The sequence below is a fragment of the Maylandia zebra genome, linkage group LG7 (genome assembly GCF_041146795.1).
Source record: "Maylandia zebra isolate NMK-2024a linkage group LG7, Mzebra_GT3a, whole genome shotgun sequence".
Taxonomy (NCBI): domain Eukaryota; kingdom Metazoa; phylum Chordata; class Actinopteri; order Cichliformes; family Cichlidae; genus Maylandia; species Maylandia zebra.
Window position 1 is genome coordinate 32,948,696 of NC_135173.1, and position 20,014 is coordinate 32,968,709.

Here is a 20,014-nt window from a genome sequence, read left to right on the forward strand (position 1 = left end):
GCATGTGAAGTAGGTGTGACTGATATGTACTGATATGCACTTTGCACATCATGTCCTACCTATATTTTACACTCCACCCCTCCGCTCACAATCGCTACATATTTCTTATTTTCTCATTTGTATTCTGTATCTGTCAGTAGTTGGCATAAACCCCTTTTGTGTGTATCTATTTTTTATATTTCTGTGCCACTGTTTTTTGCCCTATATGGCACAACAACAAATTCCTCGTTTGTTTACAATAAAAGTGATTCTGATGTTTCATTGTGGAGAAAAGCACATTTATGACAACAAGTACAATGTGTCATCAATATTATCATTACAGAGACTGTAAATTGCAATAGAGCTGATATCTTCACATAGTTTAGGAAAGAAACTGAATTCAGGGTACGTCGATGAGGAGATGCTGAAACTGTTTATGGGGATTTCGCTAGAACTCCTAAAATGACATTAAAACTGCAGTGAAATAGCTTCATAGCAAGTTAATAGTCTACACAGTACAGCAGCGTCATTTTTAGCAGTTTGTAACCACAAAAATTTAGCGTAATTTCTTGCTTTTGTGGAGATCTTCAACCTTCTCAGAGTGCATCAACAGCCAATATAATGTGCCGTTAAAATGAACAGTAAGACAGTAACAGTAAGATTAAATAAACTAAGGACATATGTAAACTTGCACTATTTCTCCTATAGAACAGCAGCCGCATGGCGTCTTGCTATAGTAGACGTAATAAAAATGTGCTTGCAGAGGTTCTCTGTTGCCTATCTTCTGGTCCACACCGACATCACAGCGTCTTCTTCAAATAACGGGAGGTTTGTGCAGGGTTATTGTGTCCTGAGTGTGTTTCTTAACTATTGCAGACAGGAAGTGTCAGTAATGTTCACAGATTGACAAATAATTATATAAAGTTCACATAGTAAAACGGTGACAGAATCCCTTAAAATTAATCAGTGAAATGTGATGAGTAAGTAATAGTTAGCACAATTAGCACTGAAAAAAAGGACACGCCTTCAATGTAACAACAATAAAAGTTTGAGTCAGATGATCACATTTAATGTAATTGATTTCATTTAAAGTGTTTCTATTATCTTAACCTTAACTGCTATATTCATGTAATTATGTATTCATCCAAGCTTCTTATTTTCTCTTGATACGGCACAATAACACTTAATTAAAATGCACTGATGAAAGATACACATTCAATAATAAATTAATTCCTAAAATAGGAAATTATAGAGTACAACATATGAATGATAATTTGTGGTAAAGCACAACTTGTGTAGTTGTGCTTTGCTTTATTAGACATAAAAAATGTGGTTGCTGGTGTTCTCTGTTGCCTTCAGATCTGATATTGGTCCACACCGACATAACGTCACCACATCTGATCTGGTGACTCCTGAGAGCATTTGACTTCAGTTAACTCATGGTCATGTTCAAGAAAGCAGTTATTTGGGTTTTTTTTTAACTTGATGGCATGCTCCATTATTCTGCTGAAAAGAGGTCTTAAAGGCATGGACATGGTCAGCAAGAATACTCAACCCAAAATATCCCCCACATAATTACACAACCAGCAGCAACCTGAAAACAAAAAGCAAGCTACAGGATGGTATGTAGCAAACAATAAAACATGTTTCTGAGATAGTTCTAATCCAATAGACACCACAACAACAAATACAGTTGAATAGAAGTAGTTATGAGCAATAGAGTCACCCATTCTGCAGATGTGAAGGAGGCAACTATCCATAGAAACCAAAGCTGTGAATCTTTAAAGTTTCATGGTTTACCATGGAAGTCTGTGGTGTGGCCTATAGTGGAACTGCAGTTCTTAGCATTTCTGCACTGGCTTTTTTTAGGCCTGAAAATTGCAGCTTGATTCAAAAGTCAGTTACTGTCCTCCATCAAGTGTGTGTTTAATATGGGAATGCCATTCATACTGGAAGGTGCAAACAAGCTTATTCTAATTAACTTCTGATTTGACTACTCAATGATTAGATGATCTGATTTGATGAGTCAATTACGAAAGAAACTTCTTGATGCATTCTCAATCATCCAGGAAAGTAAATCTCCAAAAGTTGAATCTGTTCATCTGGACGTAGCGTTGTTTACGAAAGAAACTCACCTCAAAAACTGTAAAAATTAGCTTTGTTTATTGTTCATCATTTTAAAATAAAGGGGGGTGGGGGGGTCTTGCAAACCTTCAGATAATCCTTCATGATCCACCTAATCCCCGCGTACAGACAGAGGCTGAAGCTCTCCAAACCTGTCGTGAGGACTAAAAAACTGTGGAGCAACGAGGCTGTGGAGGAGCTTCGCACGTGTTTGGAGACCACAGACTGGGACACATTGAAGGCTGCTTCTAACAGCTTGGACGAGTTTACGGACACTGTCACCTCCTATATCCACTTCTGTGAGGACAGCATCGTGCCATCACGCACCAGGGTGAGTTATAACAATGACAAACCCTGGTTTACTCCTAAACTCAAAAAGCTGTGGCTGGAAAAGAGAAAGGCGTTCAGAAGCGGAGACAGGGACTGCTACAGAGAGGCCAAGTACAGGTTCACTAAAGAAGTGGACATTGCTAAACATCAGCACTCTGAGAAGATGCAGCAGCAGATCTCAGAGAATGACTTGGCCTCTGTGTGGAAAGGTTTTAGGAATATCACAAACTACAAGCCTAAAACCCCCCACTCCACTGATGACTTGCTCTTAGCCAACACCCTTAACGACTTCTACTGCCGTTTTGACGAGCCATCAGGCAGCCTTCACACCTCCAACGGCCCCAACAATAGAGACACTTTGGACACTAATTCCCCCACCTCTCCCCCCTCCATAGAGCCATCACCACCTTCAAACCGTTCACCTACAACACCCCCCTCCTCACCCCACACAAAAGAGGATTTCACACCACTTCCTCCCACCACAACTCTTCATATTCATGAAGCAGATGTGAGGAAGCAGTTTAAGAGTCTGAATGCTCGAAAAGCTCCCGGCCCAGACGGTGTGTCTCCTGCCACCCTCAGACACTGTGCAAACGAGCTGGCCCCAGTGTTTTCTGGCATTTTCAACTCCTCACTGCAGGCATGTCATGTGCCTGCCTGCTTCAAGTCCTCCACCATAATCCCTGTCCCCAAGAAACCTAGGATCACTGGACTAAATGACTACAGACCCGTGGCTCTGACATCTGTGGTCATCAAGTCTTTTGAGCGCCTAGTTCTCTCCCATCTCAGGACCCTCACGGCCCCCCTCCTGGACCCCCTGCAGTTTGCATATAGAGCCAACAGGTCTGTAGACGACGCCATCAACATGGCCCTACACTTCATCCTGCAGCATCTGGACTCCCCAGGAACCTACGCCAGGATCCTGTTTGTGGACTTCAGCTCTGCCTTCAACACCATCCTTCCAGACCATCTCCGAGGCAAGCTTTCCCAGATGAATGTGCCTGATCCCATCTGCCGGTGGATCACTGACTTCCTGACGGACAGGAAGCAGCATGTGAGGCTGGGAAAGAATGTCTCGGACTCCCGGACCATCAGCACTGGCTCCCCTCAGGGCTGTGTTCTTTCTCCTCTGCTCTTCTCCCTGTACACCAACTGCTGCACCTCCACCCACCAGTCTGTCAAGCTAATCAAGTTTGCAGATGACACCACCGTTATTGGACTCATCTCGGACGGGGACGAGTCTGCCTACAGGAGGGAGGTTGAACGTCTGGTGTCCTGGTGCAGCCACAACAACCTGGTGCTGAATGCCCAGAAGACAGTGGAGATTATTGTGGACTTCAGTAAGCACACAGCTCCACTCCCCCCCATCATCCTGACTGACACCCCCATCACCTCTGTGGACTCATTCCGCTTCCTGGGTACCACCATCACCCAGGACCTGAAGTGGGAGCCCACCATCACCTCCGTCATCAAGAAAGCCCAGCAGAGGATGTACTTCCTGAGGCAGCTGAAGAAATTCAACCTGCCAACACGGACGATGATGCAATTCTACACTGCAATCATCGAGTCCATCCTCACCTCCTCCATCACCGTGTGGTACGCTGGAGCCACTATCAGGGACAAACAGAGACTGCAGCGTGTTGTGCGCTCTGCTGAGAAGGTGATTGGCTGCAGACTCCCATCTTTGCAGGACCTGTACACCTCCAGGACATTGTGGCGTGCAGCTCGGATCTCAGCTGACCCTTCTCACCCTGGACACAGTCTGTTTGACCTGCTCCCCTCAGGCAGGAGGCTCCGGTCCATTCGCACCAGAACCTCTCGCCATAAGAACAGTTTCTTCCCCTCTGCTGTTGGACACATGAACAATAACCATATGACTGTACCCGCCACTAACACATGACCCTACGCTGTGTCACTGCATCATTCCATGTTTGGCACTGATCACCACCTGCACTCATGTATATATCTTTCAACGTAGCACTCTTAATTCTTATTCTCATGTATATATCTCATGTATAGCTCATGCACATATCTTTCCACGTAGCACTTTTAATTCTTATCCCTACTTTTATTTTTTTCCATGTCTATTTAAGTGCTATTTATGACACTATGTTTGCACTGAAGCACCGCAGCAATTTCCTAATGTTGTAAACCTGCTCAACATTTGGCAATAAACCCCATTCTGATTCTGATTCTGATTCTGATAACCAGAAACGTGTTGTAAAACCAAGGCACACAGAAAGAAAAATAGAACGTAAGGTTCACAGAGGTTGGAATAAACAGACATTCTCACACAGGTGGAGATTTGTCACTACACCTGTTTCCTTCCCTCCAGCGTGTCGGTGGCCTTTCAGCTGTGGAATAAAACAGTGTTCATTAGTGAGTGAAACTGACGAGGGGGGGGGGAGAGAAATGGAAGGGGAAAAGAAGAAGAGCAGGGGAAAAGGAAAGAGAGAGCCTCTGTGAGAAATGGGTGTAATAACAGAAAATAGAGGAGAAAATAGAAGAATATAAAAGCAAGCAGGGGTTTATGGTGAGGTTGAGGTGGTAAAGGAAGAAAGAGGGTGAAGGAAGTTAGATGGAGGATATATTAGGAAAGTGAAAGAAGGGGCAAAGAAAGGCTTAAAGGGCATGAAATGAAAAATACAATGGTGGAGGCATTCGAATGAGGAAAGGATAATTGTCAGAGAAAGAGGGAGTAATAAGAGATAAAGGGGTGACAGGGAGGAAGAGAAATTAAAATTGAGTAAACAGAACAGCAAGGAGAAGGTGGACTTGGAAGAGAAAATGGGGTTGAAGGAGGGCACAAAGGAGGAAAAGGAGAAAGAAGATGACTAAAATCACAGTACAGGATGAGAAAGGAGAGGTAGATGAAGGAGAAGTTATAGAGAGAGACTCGGGAGTAAGCATGGTGACAGATGGGGAGGCTGATGGAGAGGAGAAGAGTGAAGGAAGGAAGGGAAGAGGAGAAGCAGAAAGATAAATGACAAGAGATGATGTGGAGAGACGTTGGACGTCGGGACTTGTTAAATATTCATATGTGACTCAAAGACAATAGGACAGGAATGGGGAGGGGGGGTTTCCACAGCAACAGGAAAAGAGGAGAGAGGCCAGAGGAAGAAAAGAGGAGAAGAGAGGAGAGAGAGGTGAGGGAGGTAAAATGAAGGAAAGATTAGAAGACCAGGAGAAAAGAGGACAATATGTGGAAGGGAGGGGGACAGGGGAAAGAGATGGTTACCACGACAACAAGGGGAGAGGGATGCTGTAATAAGGGAAGGGAGAAGCAGGACAGAGAAAAGGAGAGAAGTTAGGAGGTTATAGAGGAAAGGAAATAAAGACTGGATGATAAAGATGAGAGCAAATCAGCAGAGAAGCTGATAAGGACGAGTGGAGAAAATGAATTGGAAGTATGGGAGGAAGGGAGGGTGGGATAGAGAGAGGGAGGGAGAGGTCTTAAAGGTCAGCAGGTCTGTCCCTTCATCTGCTGCTCTATCTCTGTAATTGATCTAGTCTTTTCCCATCAGCCCCCTGGCCTATCCATCAAACACACACACACACACACACACACACACACACACACACACACACACACACACACACACACACACACACACACACAGCTAGTTAATAGACTGTGACACAGGGTGAGTGACTAATGTCAGTACAGCACAATGGTGCTTTTATTATATTGTTATACCTGCAAACTATCATAGAAAGAAGGGGAGCAGAATTAAATTGGACTTCTATAATGTTTTTGGCCTCAAGCACATTTTTCTATTGAAAACACAACTCCTAGAAAAATAAGCCCGCATCATTCTTTAAATCAGCTATACATAATTTGGTTTTAAGGTATTTTCAGCAGCGTGTTGTTTCTTCTACAGTGACATAGATGTGTGGCTGTATGGCTCTGTTCGAGCAACTCTCCAGCCTTCCATGTGTGTATATTTAAATCCTGAGGCAGGCAGAGCAGCACCAAGCGGGCATCAATGAAAAGAGACATTGTATTAAATCAGAATCAGCAAGAAGGGGAAAAGTGGCTTGTACTAAAAGCAACAATGGTAGCCAGAAGCAGCTTAAATAGTGTTTGTGATTTACCAATTAAAATCAGCTGAGCCATCAGCCATGAGACTGACCTTCTGGATTGCCAGACCTATTGCCAGGCTTTTTGTATATACCCACAATGTGTAAGATACTAACAAGATAATTACTATATCTGGAAAAATATGAAAATTGAATTTCGACTTCCCATTCCTGAGAACTGGATCTAAAACAAATATTCTGTTTTTCTTTTTATATATTCATTCTGATATCTGATTCTGATATTGTCTTTTCAAAAGTATTAACAACTTTGCTGTCATAATTTGGGTTATATTATTATTTCCTTAGAGGCAAAGATCACTGCAAATCTGTACCAAGCTTTGATGATGATGAAGATGATGAAGATGCCCTGTTACAGGATGACAACGCTTCTATGCATAAAACACCTGGGCTTACTGAATCATTTGATGCAGGTGCTGTGACCTTCATTATCACTGGATTGCAATCCAAATGAAACACCTATAGGATATTTTAAATCAACTTGTTAGAGTTTTCCTCCAAGATCATCATCAAAACTTAACATGAGGGGAATCTTTAGAAAAAAAAAGTGCCAGGACTAGGAGAATCAAGGCATATTTAAGCTTTTCTAGTGCTAGAACTGATTTTGACCTCCCTGAAAAAACCCCGTTCACAGCAGTGCTTCTCTGCTGGGTGCCTGTCAGTGCAAGAGAAACCACAGGCTAAGAATTCCAGCGTACCCCAAGATATTAGGATGAAAACACCTTACTAAGACACTTCATGTTGGTATTTCCTCAAATTTGTCTCCAGGAACTAAATGGAATTCAGTGAAATGTTTGTTGAAGTGACAGGAACAGGACTCTTTGTACCTTTGTATGAGTGTCTGTGCTGGCCTCAGTGTGATCTGGACAGCAGGCCGCAGATGGTCCATGGACATCAAAATGAACCAAGTGGCCTTTAACCTCAACCATCAAAGACATCCTCAGACTCCTTATTCTTCGAGTTTTATTCACTCTGAGTGTAGAGTTCGGAATTTTAGACTTTCTGAAAGTCGGAAACGCTTACTGAACATATACATTACTATCAACTCACTGAAGTGACATCTTATCCCCACTTCTTCCTGTTTGAGCATCTCTGCTTCTATTCATATAAAAAAAATGATAGAAAGAAGTAGACAAATCAAGATCTACAGAAAGTAACACTTTCCCAGGCTACCACCTGGCCTTAAATATTCCCAACACATTTTTACCTTCTAACACCTGCCCAGCATGTTATTGTGGACTTTTTATCCATGAAATGAAAATGATTTGCAAATGCTATAAACACATATTTTATTCAAAATAGGGGACAGAAACGATATCCAGTGTTTAAACAGAGAAAAGAGAAATATTAGCTCATGTAATTTCAGTATCTCTGGTAACATGTCATCTTGACCCTATGCCTACAGGGCGAACCATTTCTCACTCATCATCGATAACTCCACAGTTTTCCCTTCTTCTCAGGTTAAGAGCCTTGGTGTCACATTAGACAGTTCATTTTCCTACAAGTCTCACATCAGTAATCTCACCCGTTCTGCCTATTTCCATCTACGCAACATTAACAGATTACGTCCTTCTCTTTCCACACAGTCCACGTCCATTCTTGTCCACGGTCTTGTTACCTCCCGTATTGACTACTGCAATTGTCTTTTGCATGGTCTCCCCCAAAAATCCCTCCATAAGCTTCAACTGGTTCACAACTCTGCTGCTCGCATTATCACCAGAACCCCGTCCTACCAGCACATCACCCCTGTTCTTCAGGAACTTCACTTCTTCTGCTCACCTTCAAGGCCATTCATAACCTCGCACCTCCTTACGTTTCTGACCTGTTAAGCACTACCTTTCCTGCCCGCTCACTTCGATCTTCTTCTGTCCAGCTTGTTGTGCCTTATTTTGGCCTCACCACCACAGGAAGCAGAGCTTTTAGCTGCTCTGCTCCCAGGCTGTGGAGCTCTACCACCAGATATAAGAAACATTGGTTCTCTCCCCCAGTTTAAATCTCAACTCAAAACCCATCAGTTCAAATCTGTATATTCACTGTTTGTTAATTATATCCTGTGCTTTTGTTTTATTGTTCTTCATTGTGTCATTGTTATATTATGTGTTTTTATCTATTGTACAGTGTCCTTGGGTGACTTGAAAGGCGCTTTATAAATAAAATGTATTATTATTATTATTATTATTATTATTATTATTATTATTGTTGTTGTTGTTGTATTATGTGTATGTGTTAGTCCCCGTAGGGAAATTACTCCTCTGCATTTAACCCATTCACCCATTATTATTATTAAAGCATCTCTTCATCCTAAATAGCTCATGTTTTGACACTTTGCTCATCCAGCTGGCCACAGAACAACCTCACCAGGCAGTTATTGGGCGTAAACATTTAGTAGCATCTAATCTCAATGCGAATATAAGTATATGCAGTCCAGGCTTTTTGAATTTGTCCTTCACAATCTGTTCATAATCACTCCCAATTCACTATAATGCAATGCATCTTGCTTTACAGATGCCACAATGGGCATGAAAGCTGATGGTGAAGGTGCAAAATGATTAAAAGAAAACTTCTTGATTTGCTTCTGACTGTTGAGTGAACTATTTAATGTCCTGTGGGGAGAGAAAATAAGTCAACAAAGAGGTGATACCACTCAGACCCACATTTTCTTACTAACAGCTTATTCAGTATTTCTGGCATTTGTTCAATGCAGCAGAAAGTCTGTCGATCAGTCCCTTTGTATTCAGCTCTGTTAAATGGCACCACGCCTCTTTGCATCTTTATGTCTCCTCCAAGTCGCTCAGAACTATGAGACATTTAACGCGTTACGCATTTCATTGCTAACTTGTAGGAAAGAAAGAGTGGGATACTTGGACAGATGGAGACACGTAACCACATTTATCTAAGTTAGTGTGAAACAAGGTTTGCATGTGCTCTGCTTGCTCTGCTGTGTCGGGATGAATCCCTGACAGAGCACAGAGGAGTTTCATTCAAGGTCAACAGGATATCAGAGGGAAACATAGAGTATCGATGGGCGTTTTATCCCATCGATGAAGCATTTACTGACTCGTTGAAACTGCTGTTACAGGTCAACAAATGAGATCAAAAGGTCACTGGGTTTTTTAAGGATTTTTTTACACCCGCTTGTGATTTATATAGAAGAATTTTCTGCCCGTGTGAAGTGGGCAATCTACAGCAGTGTGGAGTTCTGAGATGAGCTTTTCTCATTTGAAATAAAAGTGGAAGGCCACAAGGTCACACTCCCCATGTGTTACACTGACAAAAGACAACCTTACAAGTGCAGTGTGTCCTTCCTTTTCCTTAATGTGAATCCACAACAGGTCTTTATGTCTAGAGCGAGCAAGAGAGATTTATGTCACCTGCTCAACAGCTATGAAGGAGAGATTAAAAATGAACAGAACCTGGTGAAGGAGGTTTTTTAAGCCTGTTTTTACAAAAAAAACATAATTTAAATGCTAATTTTAACCAAAATGTGTTTTAAATTAGATGGAAAATTGTCTTCAGGGGAAGCTACATGAGCCACTAGATTAAATTATACTGGCAGACATACATGCCAAAGTGCATATAAAGGACAATGTAGAACAATAGACAATAGAAAAATGGGCCTGGTAGAAGCCAAGAGTATTACAAGGTGAAGTAGCATTGGATATCTCCCAAATTATCTGGAGAAACTAAAACAATGCATGAATAAACTAAAAGTATCCTAAAGTATTCATTGATTGGGCTCATAATTAGCATTATTGGCATGCTGCATTCAGTATAATTTGAAAGAACAGTTTATCATGTTTTTCAAATCATTAAAAACAGTTTTAGACACCAATTTATTGTCTGAGTTGAACAACAAGAGACATATTTTGCATATTGAGTAAATTTGATCAACAGAACTGGGCTTGATCTTTCCTTTTCCGTCCTGGAGGGTCCTTCTACTTGGATCAAGCTTGTCATAGTTATTAAATGCCATTATGAAGACGAAGGTTGCCAAGCCTGGCACAGTCAGTACAGCAAAATCCGTGATATAGCATAATTTTTGTTACTGAATGGAAGGATACGATTTTAGAATTGTGGAAGTACTTTTTCAGATCTCTTTGAGGCATCTCGATGGGGACAGACTTAATGTATCTGAAAAATATCCCAAATATTTTTGCTATACAGGGAGCCTATACAGTAGATGTTCAGTTTGGCCAAATAGCAGCGCTGTTTTAACTCTTCAAATCAACATGAAATAATCACAGGAAAGTGTTTAAACAGAGATTATTAACACATTTATATGTAAACGCATATTAGCCGCCTAGCTTAATCGTTTCTGCTGATTAAGGACCTTGGACTGTACTTCATACGTTTTTTTGCTCACTGCCGACTTTTGGGCTTTAAATATATTATCTCCCCCTGCTGGCAATGCAACTTCTTCGTGCGTGTCCATTTGATTTTTTTTTTTTTTTCTAATTTCTTGATTAATCAGCGATTATGTAATTCTCTTCCTGAAATATTTCAGTTACCCTAAAAATGCAGGATGTAAAACAAAATGAAAAATATCCATCAGGATGAAATAAATCAGTAAAAACACAAGGAAGCATGCAAGGACTTTAACCATCAGTGGATGTATTCCAGTTGCCCAGCAGCTCCCTGAAAGGTTGTCTACACACGAAGCAATCCACTTGCCCTGCATTACTTTTAATCTGACAGGTGGTCACTAGCAGATATTGCAGGTTCTGGTTGCCTAGGTAACTCTGTGATGTATTTACTACTCAAAGGAAGCTGTGAGCTGTGTAGGAACAAATGTACAATGACATTTCACTTCACTAACTGAGAAGCAAGATTCTTTACACGTTTGGCACTGCAGCTAATACTACACAGTAATAATTTGTAAAGAAGTGAAATCTGTGAATATGATGCATCTTTTAAGTAAAACTAATCCAATCACATTTACTAACAAGTTACTTACATTTCAGTAGTGTGTATGATGTAACTGCATCAGTCGTTGGCATCGAAAGTTTTTTCAAGGGATGTTTGCTTGACCAACTTTCCCCTTCTCAGAATGCAACTAATGAAAGATAAAATAAAGGATATGAGATATTACGCAATGATAACTTAAATTATTTCAGTTTATTAAAAAAATAAACATTACTGCAGCTTTCAGTGTAAATCGAATTCTCTATGCTTTGAAAACTCTGACATTCTGATGTCACAGGACTGTCAGTTAGGTGGTAACTGGTATACAGACTGCTGCTGCTGCTGCTGGTTGATATTTCTTTACTGCTGTTGATGTTTTAAATGGGGGCGGTATAAAAAATCTATATATGACTGGAGGGGGTGTTATCTTGTCCCGAGGCAGAAAACCAGTCGAAAGCTGACCCAACATGATCCATCTGTTCAGGTTAAAAGCTTTAACTGAACCAAACTCATGAGAGATGTTTAACTGTAGACCAGCAGGATTGATTCCCCCCTCAAAACAGGATAGCAATAATAATTAAAAAATATTTTTTAACTTAATCTGTATTTTTAAATATTGCCCACAAAGACTAATATTTTACATTTTACAAAAAATCATTGCCATCATGTTTATATTTTACATTACGGTGCCAAACATCCAGATTAGCATCATCAGGGTTGCAGATGGGTCGTGGTTAGAGGAAATCAGCGGATAATCTGACTTTTAAACCAAAACATGAGCACAAAAGTATAAGTTAGTATATTAAATATAACTCATATTAAAGCATTACTATCAATAACGGTGTAACCCAAAGTTTTCTTTATTATTTTATTGTGCTTGTAAGTAAACCACTTTTTTGTGTGTGTCAACACACAAATCAAACTTTTTATTTTTCGTCAGTAAGAACTATCTCAAAATTTAAGTGTTCACCTTAATTAGTCCCAGAATGAGCAGATTTAAAGTGATTGTACAATTTTTTTCACACAATATGGCTGCTTTCGAAGCTTTGGTGTGTCATATGTGTTATTAATCTAATAAATGTTGTATAAAAATATTTGAGAAAGCTTTCAGATTCTGCATCAATATGACCGAACACAAGCCCACAAAGTTGGACACCACCTCTGTTAAGCAGACCTGGTCATTTCTCCAATATTGTACAGAATTAGAATTAACAGTAAATTGGAAGATGACAGTATAGTCGCATGTTAGCAGTTAAGGGGATGATTACCTGATCTGATATCTTTCAAAATGTGTGTGAACAAGCGCATGATGGCACAGGCAACGACAATTTTTGAATACCTAATAAAAAGAGTGGTTGTTGGGGTTTTTTTTTGGCTGTGAAGGATTTTTAAACAGTCCTTGAGGATTTTCGACCCAGCAGTCCACTGACAGACTGACTGTGTGCAGCTGAAGGATTTTCAAGAGCATTGTTGTGCTCCACAGGAGGATCTGCAAGGTCACAAAGGAACCCCAAAAGTTTCTAAGAAACTAAAGTTCTCTATAACACAGAGGCTGATATTAACGTCAATGATTCCCCTGTCAGGGGAACAGAATGCACAACAATGGTGTGCATCACAGGGCTGGAAGGAGACAAAGAAATCTGTTGTCCATCTGCAGTTTGCTAAAGATTACATTGACTACTTGTATGTGGCTTAAGGGGGTCAATTCAGAAAGCCAAGCATATGCACTGGAGTTCTGCAGTCATATTTATATAGAGTCGCTGCCGTATAATGAAGGACTGACTGTGTACAACACTAATTCTTTACAAGTATATAAATTGAGGGTCTTGTACATTGACAACATTTTTCGATTAAAGTGTGAGAAATATCTCCACAGGGCCTTTATCGGTTTTCCACAGCACACTGAGGAGAATATTGAATTATTTTTTTTTCAGCTGCAAGGACAAACTCTGCATGAAGGCCACGCTCAATATAACACGCCGAGAATGTGTGTCTGTGAGAGACGAGCACTTGACTGTCACACACGCACACAGATGAAGGCACTTAAGTTGGCACACTGAGAGGTGACAGTTTGTATAGTCGGACAGAACAGGCCATTACACAGTGATCACACATTTGCAGGATATTTAAGTGAAGCCATTCACTCTATAAGTGTGCCGCATCCTTGGAAACACTTGCAGACCAGTGACAGCAACAACTCTAACACATTTGATGCAGTCGTCTCGGGGGAGAACTGTTAGCTAAGCTCATTATTGCTGGTTTTATTCTTGATTAAGCCCATTAACTAGAAATCCTGTGAACTTTGAATTCCTGTTGATCGCTGTCCAACTTTTTACTCTGATTTCCCTCCCTCAGGCAGCCATTGGTTCCACATCAGTCAGACTGCAGAGACTTGAAACCTGCTGCTGATAATCCATCACAGTCAACACGGAGTCACCTTTTATTTTATTCAGTTATAAGTGCATATTGAAAAGTTTGCACTGCACTGCCAGGCAACAATAACTGAACTCTTGACAGAAACCAAATCAGACACGAGGTTCACTGTGATAGATTAGGTATTTGCAGCCACTTACGACACTGTGCAAGTTGACTCGCACAAAAATGAATGAATGCATCAAAGAGTGCAGAAGAAACACATTAAGCCTCTTAAAGGTATGGCTGGGGAAATGGTTTTCAGCAGTGAAAAAGGTGTGATTTATGTCCTTTCACAGCCTAAATGTGTAGCATTCCTGTTCTCAGAGAAAAGGTCCAAATAAGCTGACCTCTTGTTTGTTGTCTTAGTAAACTGATGGATTTACAATATTAGGTTTTGGAGCTAAATTAAGCCGTAATACGGCTGGCAGTTCAAGAAAGTGGTTACATCCACAAGAAAATTGGTTGACAAGTGGATGATTTTCACATGTTTGGGTTTTACATAACTAGTGCTGAGTTGTCAGTCTGTAGCCCATATTCAGCCTCCCCATGAAGAGTGTGCTTTCAGGACATAGTTTTGTAATAAAACCCATAACGCCCCACAGAATGTCTTGCTTCCATGGCTGCTAACAGTGCTGTCAGCTGAAGTGACAATCACACTGGTGCTACCAAAGTGTGGCTCAGGAGTAGTTCAGCCATTTTTACAAGCATTTGTGAGCACATTGCATGCAAATTGCATGTATGCAAGAAACTAACACCAAACTGAAGTGTACTCAGTCACTGACATACTGTTAAAAAATACATATTTGTAACAGAGCAAAAAATAAAGTCCAGGATTATTTATCACCCAAATACTATCTTCATTATTAAGCATTTTTTAAATCAAGTTTGCTGAAACTAGAAAGCAGCATTTTTGTAAAAAGCTGCTTAACTTTCAGTAGGGTTGGTAGCTGCTTTGGATTGTAGGAGGTTAAGTTTTGATCTTTGGGTAATTAACTAAAGCCTAACTGTTTTCTGGTCTGTTGGCAGGCGATGATCATTAGGATGTTTGTTTATGAGAACATGAAGTGCAGAAGCCAGGACTGATTTGGTCACACTACCAACGAAGAAGCACATGTCTACAAAATATTTCAGTAGAATTTGGTGGTATGATCAAACTGATATCTGAACTCGTCACAACATGACTACTGAACGGCTTTCATACACAAGCTTGTGGTCAGTGCTAACAAGCACCTGAGCAACAATGCAGATATCCATCCTTAGTTATTTTGGAACTAGTTTGAGAGAAAAATACAGTGGATCGATCCTGGGGGGGCTTTGGTGTAGCCTCAAGCCTGAAATACATATGTTTGAATCTGCCTCATACATACTTACCCTCAGTGGTGGATCGGTTGGTTCACAATTATAGCTTGATAGCTTTTCTTTAAACTGTATCTACTGTATGTAGTTTTGACACACAATGGTCCATGATTTTATAAAGCTATTAAACTCTGTTTTATTTCTTTATATTTCAGATTTATGAGCAAGATGACCTGTCAGAGCAGATGGCCAGTCTAGAAGGGCTGATGCAGCAACTCAATGCCATAACAGGCTCCGCCTTCTAACATCTGAGCCCGGCCCGGCCCTGAATCACGGCCTAGTCTGGAACCCTTCTTCAAGCCTCGATGTCACCTGTTGTCTGGTCTTTCAAGGCACCAACAGGTCAATCTGGGTTTAAAGATGCCTCTGTGGAATCAGATCTCCGTTTGTGCTGGGTTAAGTCTGTTTGGTTTCTACTGATCTTGGCTACTATCCACTGGGACCGGGATTGGAAAAAGGAAATTCGAAAGAGGATAAACACTACAGCACACAGCATCAAGAACAGGACCAGTGTTGAGGGGCGTCTTTAGGAGTTTAAACTGAAACCCCTTTAGACCCCTCAACCTCAAACACAAAACTAAAAAAACCCAATGCCTAGCGCCTCGACTTAATGAAACAGGGGGAAAGGATTATCACAAAAAAAGAAGACAAAATTACAAGATCCCTCCTGTTTCTCTTATTTGTGATATTTATTAGCATCCTTCTCCGCTGAGTTATCTTCAACTCAGTTACTGTGACTGTACCTCACTTATTTTTCATTATCGCCACTCCGTTTTGTCTTTTCTTTTTCTTTGGGTATTCCAACTTTGCGCATTTACGGGATGTGCATATGGTTTGAAAATGCAACACAAACCTAAGTGAGAAATGGAAAATACATCCTCAGCCACCAAAGTTTCAACAAAACTTTTTTTTTTCATGTGGATTCAAGGTTGTCTGTTATAACAGAGCGAGGTGATTCACTACGACATTTTTTCTCATCGTTTATCTTTTTCTGTCTTACACAAAACAGTATGATTTGACTGAAACACACATCACCCAAGCCCAAGATACCCTTCCACGTTCTGGGTCTTGAGATTAAAATTGTAAAGTCTGGTCTGAATCATCTGGATCTGGATTCTACTAACTTTTTCTTACAGGACTGTATAAAAACCTCTTTAGACTCCCACAGTTGGTTGCTGCTCCTGACCAAGCCTTTACTCTCCCTAACGCAGAAAATGTCCAATATTTACCCACAAGGACTTGTGTCGTTGCCAAATTCTCATCTCTGAAAGCTTACTGTAACTTTTTTTTGCTAGTTGTTCAAGTCTGGCCTAAAAATGGACTTGAAGTGGGTGAAAAAGATACGATTTGAGGAACAAGGTGGAGCTGGTTTGAGATGATCAATTCCATTGTGGAACAAAGAAATGTCTCCGGTTGAAATACAGCAATTGTTCATGTCAAACGTATGTTCAGTCACTCTAAACATGTTAGTCGCAAAGTGCAGCATCGCCCCCCTGTTGTCTGGAGGACTAAAGAAGGGTTACAGTCTGTGAATATCAGTGCTGTTGGTCTTTGGGACACTAGTTCACGTGTTCACCAAAGATACATTTTGTAGGACACTCACTGAATCATGGTTATTCTATCAAAAACATAATAAGCACTACCAAAATCGAGAAAAGGGTAATTAAGTCATGATCATAAGACAACAGTTTTGACTCTGAGATCACAAAACAATAATTTTGTTTTCTGTCATTAAGTTGTATGCATAATTAGCTTCAAAGCAACCACAGCAGGGCGCTGTGTTGCTCTTGTCAAAAATGGAAGAAAAAGAGATTTGATGTTACCTTTATTATTAATGTTTTTATTGGGGTTGGAGATGATGGGGCAGCCACTGATGACGACTGATGAGACAGATCTCTGTCATTGTTTATTTTTTCACTGTGCCATTTTACAGTGTCTGGCTGGATGTGAGTGTGCTGTATCTGGGCTTGCTTTTGATGAATCCATATTTATTTTTCATGAGACAAACACGAGTGTACCTCTGCCGACCTTGATCAACCACCTGGAACAATGGCAAAACCGTCAGCTTCACTTAGAGTTTTCTTCAGGTGGTTCTGTTTTTATACAAAAAACGATAAGAGAAAATGTGACAAAAAGATCAACACAAATAATGCATAATCCACAAAGTATATTTTTACATTTGATGTCCTGTCAGAGCTGAGTTTTTTTAAGTCAGGTTTTTTTAACCACATTTCTGCAGAGAGCTACTTTAACCACAGTGAAATATGATAGCCTCCAGCCTTTGAACATGTCAGACATTTAGTTTAATTCAAAAATTCTTTGTTAACTGGTATAAAGAAGCCCTTTTGTGCCATTTGTAGTTTTAATAGAAGCCGTTTAAGAAAAGGTTGACTGAGGAAACAAATTGCAAAGAGGGAATTTAAACCTGAAGCAACTGCATTCAAGGTGTCCTCTGTAGCATCAGTGCAAAGCATATGTACCTCCCTGTTCTTTAAAACAACTGCATTTGCATTGACAGCAGGCCAGAGAACCTGATTTTGAAAATTTGATGGAGGTGAGATGGGTGGGGATGTTTTTGTTTCTCTTTCTGAAAGAGAAATCATATTTGTGAAAAGCGGCATTAGGACAGTGAAGAAGGTGTACACTGTAAAAAAAAAAAATCGTAACAAATTGATCTGCGCTGGAGTTTTTGTGAAGGTCTCACTTCTTTCTTTGCTGCTGCAGCAATCTGTTTTTCTAAATATCACCCCCTCATTCTTGCAACATAATTGGAAGTATGTGGAACTACACCACCTGTAACAGTCACATTTGACCACCTGGCTAAACGACTGGTAAGGATAGTCATTTTGTCTGCCTGCAGAAAACCAGGAATTCAAAATGACAAATGATTCATTAATCAGTAGGGAGAAAAAAAAAAACAGGCAATCAGTATGCTCTGTATTTGACTCCATCACCCCAGTCTCCATATTGTAATTTACAGACCTTTATCTTTCTGTGATAAAAGGAAAAAGCCTGAGGGAGACAGAGAGAGGCAGAGCCATGAATTGATATTCAGGGGTGGTTTGTATGTGCGAGTTAGGGCACAGAGGAATGAGCCCGTGAATTCATTATAACGTAGTTTCAAATATTATGATTCAAGCTCACGCTCGCTGGGCCGTTACGCCGGCGGAGAAAAGTCCCGGGCACGGAAGGGATGGAAAGGTAACATCTCGGTAGTGCGAGCGCGGGTATGAAAAGCGAGCGAACGCTGGCAGGCAGGCGGTGAGGGGATCAAACTCATCAGCCTGTTCTCGGAGAAAAATCCCCATTTCACTCTGCTCTTCCTCCCCTCCCCTCCTCTCTGCAGAGCAGAGCTTTGTAGAGACGGAACAATCCTGTGCTGTGGGGTCAGACTAAAATTTGATTATAAAAAAATAAGAAAATCAGATTCAACAATAAATTCTGAATCGAATGGCCTGTTGACACAAGGCATTTCAAAAAGGAAAGAAAAGAAGGAATGATTAAAGTTAACTGCTCTTACTGGTGAATTTGCACATTTTAGCCCATTAAATGTGAATCACATCTTCTTTTCCAATTATCATCCATCCAGCTGGACCTTTCTGGCAGACCTTTGTTTGTTTCATTTGTGAAAGTCAGCTTGCACACATTGTTTCCAGACCTTCGTATCACTGCCAACTTGTCAGGTTTTGATCCAGTGACTCAGATGATGTGTCAGTGGAAATGGAAGCAACTGCACAGGTTACTTTAAGTCAACTTACAGAACAGCTCTTAAATCAAAAAGTAAAAAAATAATTAAGTTGAGCAGTACTAGGAGTCTTTAAACTGGTGGATCCATCAGCCAGCCATCACACTTTGCATTTGAGCAACTTTATTTTAGTCAGTGTTGCAGAATTGATCTGTATTTCATAACTGTTTCTTCTGAGTTTCCTAGAAATGGCTTGTAATTTCAGCTGTTTCCGTAATAGACCACATGCAAAAGATAGACACTGAAGTTGTCTCTCGTTTTAAGTCATCACGCTCATCACTTAAGCCACTGTGATCTCAGTTTTTGAAAACAAGGAGCAGTAGGGATTCGCCACTACCTACAGCATGTGCTACTTTAATGTCTATTTACACTGAATTGGACCCAAACTTACAAAAATCAACACCAAGCTATATAAAACAAAATACAAAACTAGTGGCTGATTTCAAAACCTCTTTAGAAAAGCGTTTACTGAGGTTTTCAAGTGCGAAGTTGGGCAAAGGTCAGAGTTTGATGGCCATTAGAACAAAAAAAAGCAGGTTTAAGGCACTTAGTTTTCACTTTTCAACCTATAAGAAACATCCATCTTTTATGTCTACTCTTTGGTTTCCAACTGCCATTAGTTTTGTATATTTTCAATTCGTAGACCGCCCATAAGTCCAAATCAGGTCAAAGTGCTTGCTCAAATTATATTTTGACTAATCTGATCAAGAATACTTCAGTTACATAACGATGGGTTTGTCTCCAGATGTCTGTCTGATGCCCTGCTATACTTTATGCACAAGGTATCAGGCCTACAAAAGCCCCTCCACTTTGAAGTCTCTACTATTTGAAATTCATAAACTTGAGCTGAAACCAATGGATGCCTGGAAGGAAGGAAATCAGTCTAAAAACTGATGCAGGATCTCGGAAATAATCAGTTGGGCTGAAACCTTTGAACGTTTTTAGGACATTTGGTAACTCTTAGAAGGAGAAATCAGTTGGACTCAGATAAAACACTTCAAAGTAGCACGGATGAGCAGCTGATTAAACCTTTAAATAGGTGTTTTTCCCCTCAGCTGTCAAAAA

General features: G+C 40.5%; 1 protein-coding gene across 2 annotated transcripts in view; it reads left to right on the forward strand.

The window, feature by feature from the left end:
- dcc (DCC netrin 1 receptor) overlaps window positions 1–15,743 on the forward strand; it is a 354,092-nt gene extending 338,349 nt beyond the window's left edge. For both annotated transcript variants that reach the window (XM_076886255.1, XM_076886256.1), the window contains exon 29: window positions 15,360–15,743. In XM_076886255.1, coding sequence (XP_076742370.1) covers window positions 15,360–15,449 — 90 coding nt within the window. In that variant the 3' untranslated portion in view covers window positions 15,450–15,743. The remainder of the gene's footprint in view (window positions 1–15,359) is intronic.
- The last annotated feature ends 4,271 nt before the right edge of the window (window positions 15,744–20,014 follow it).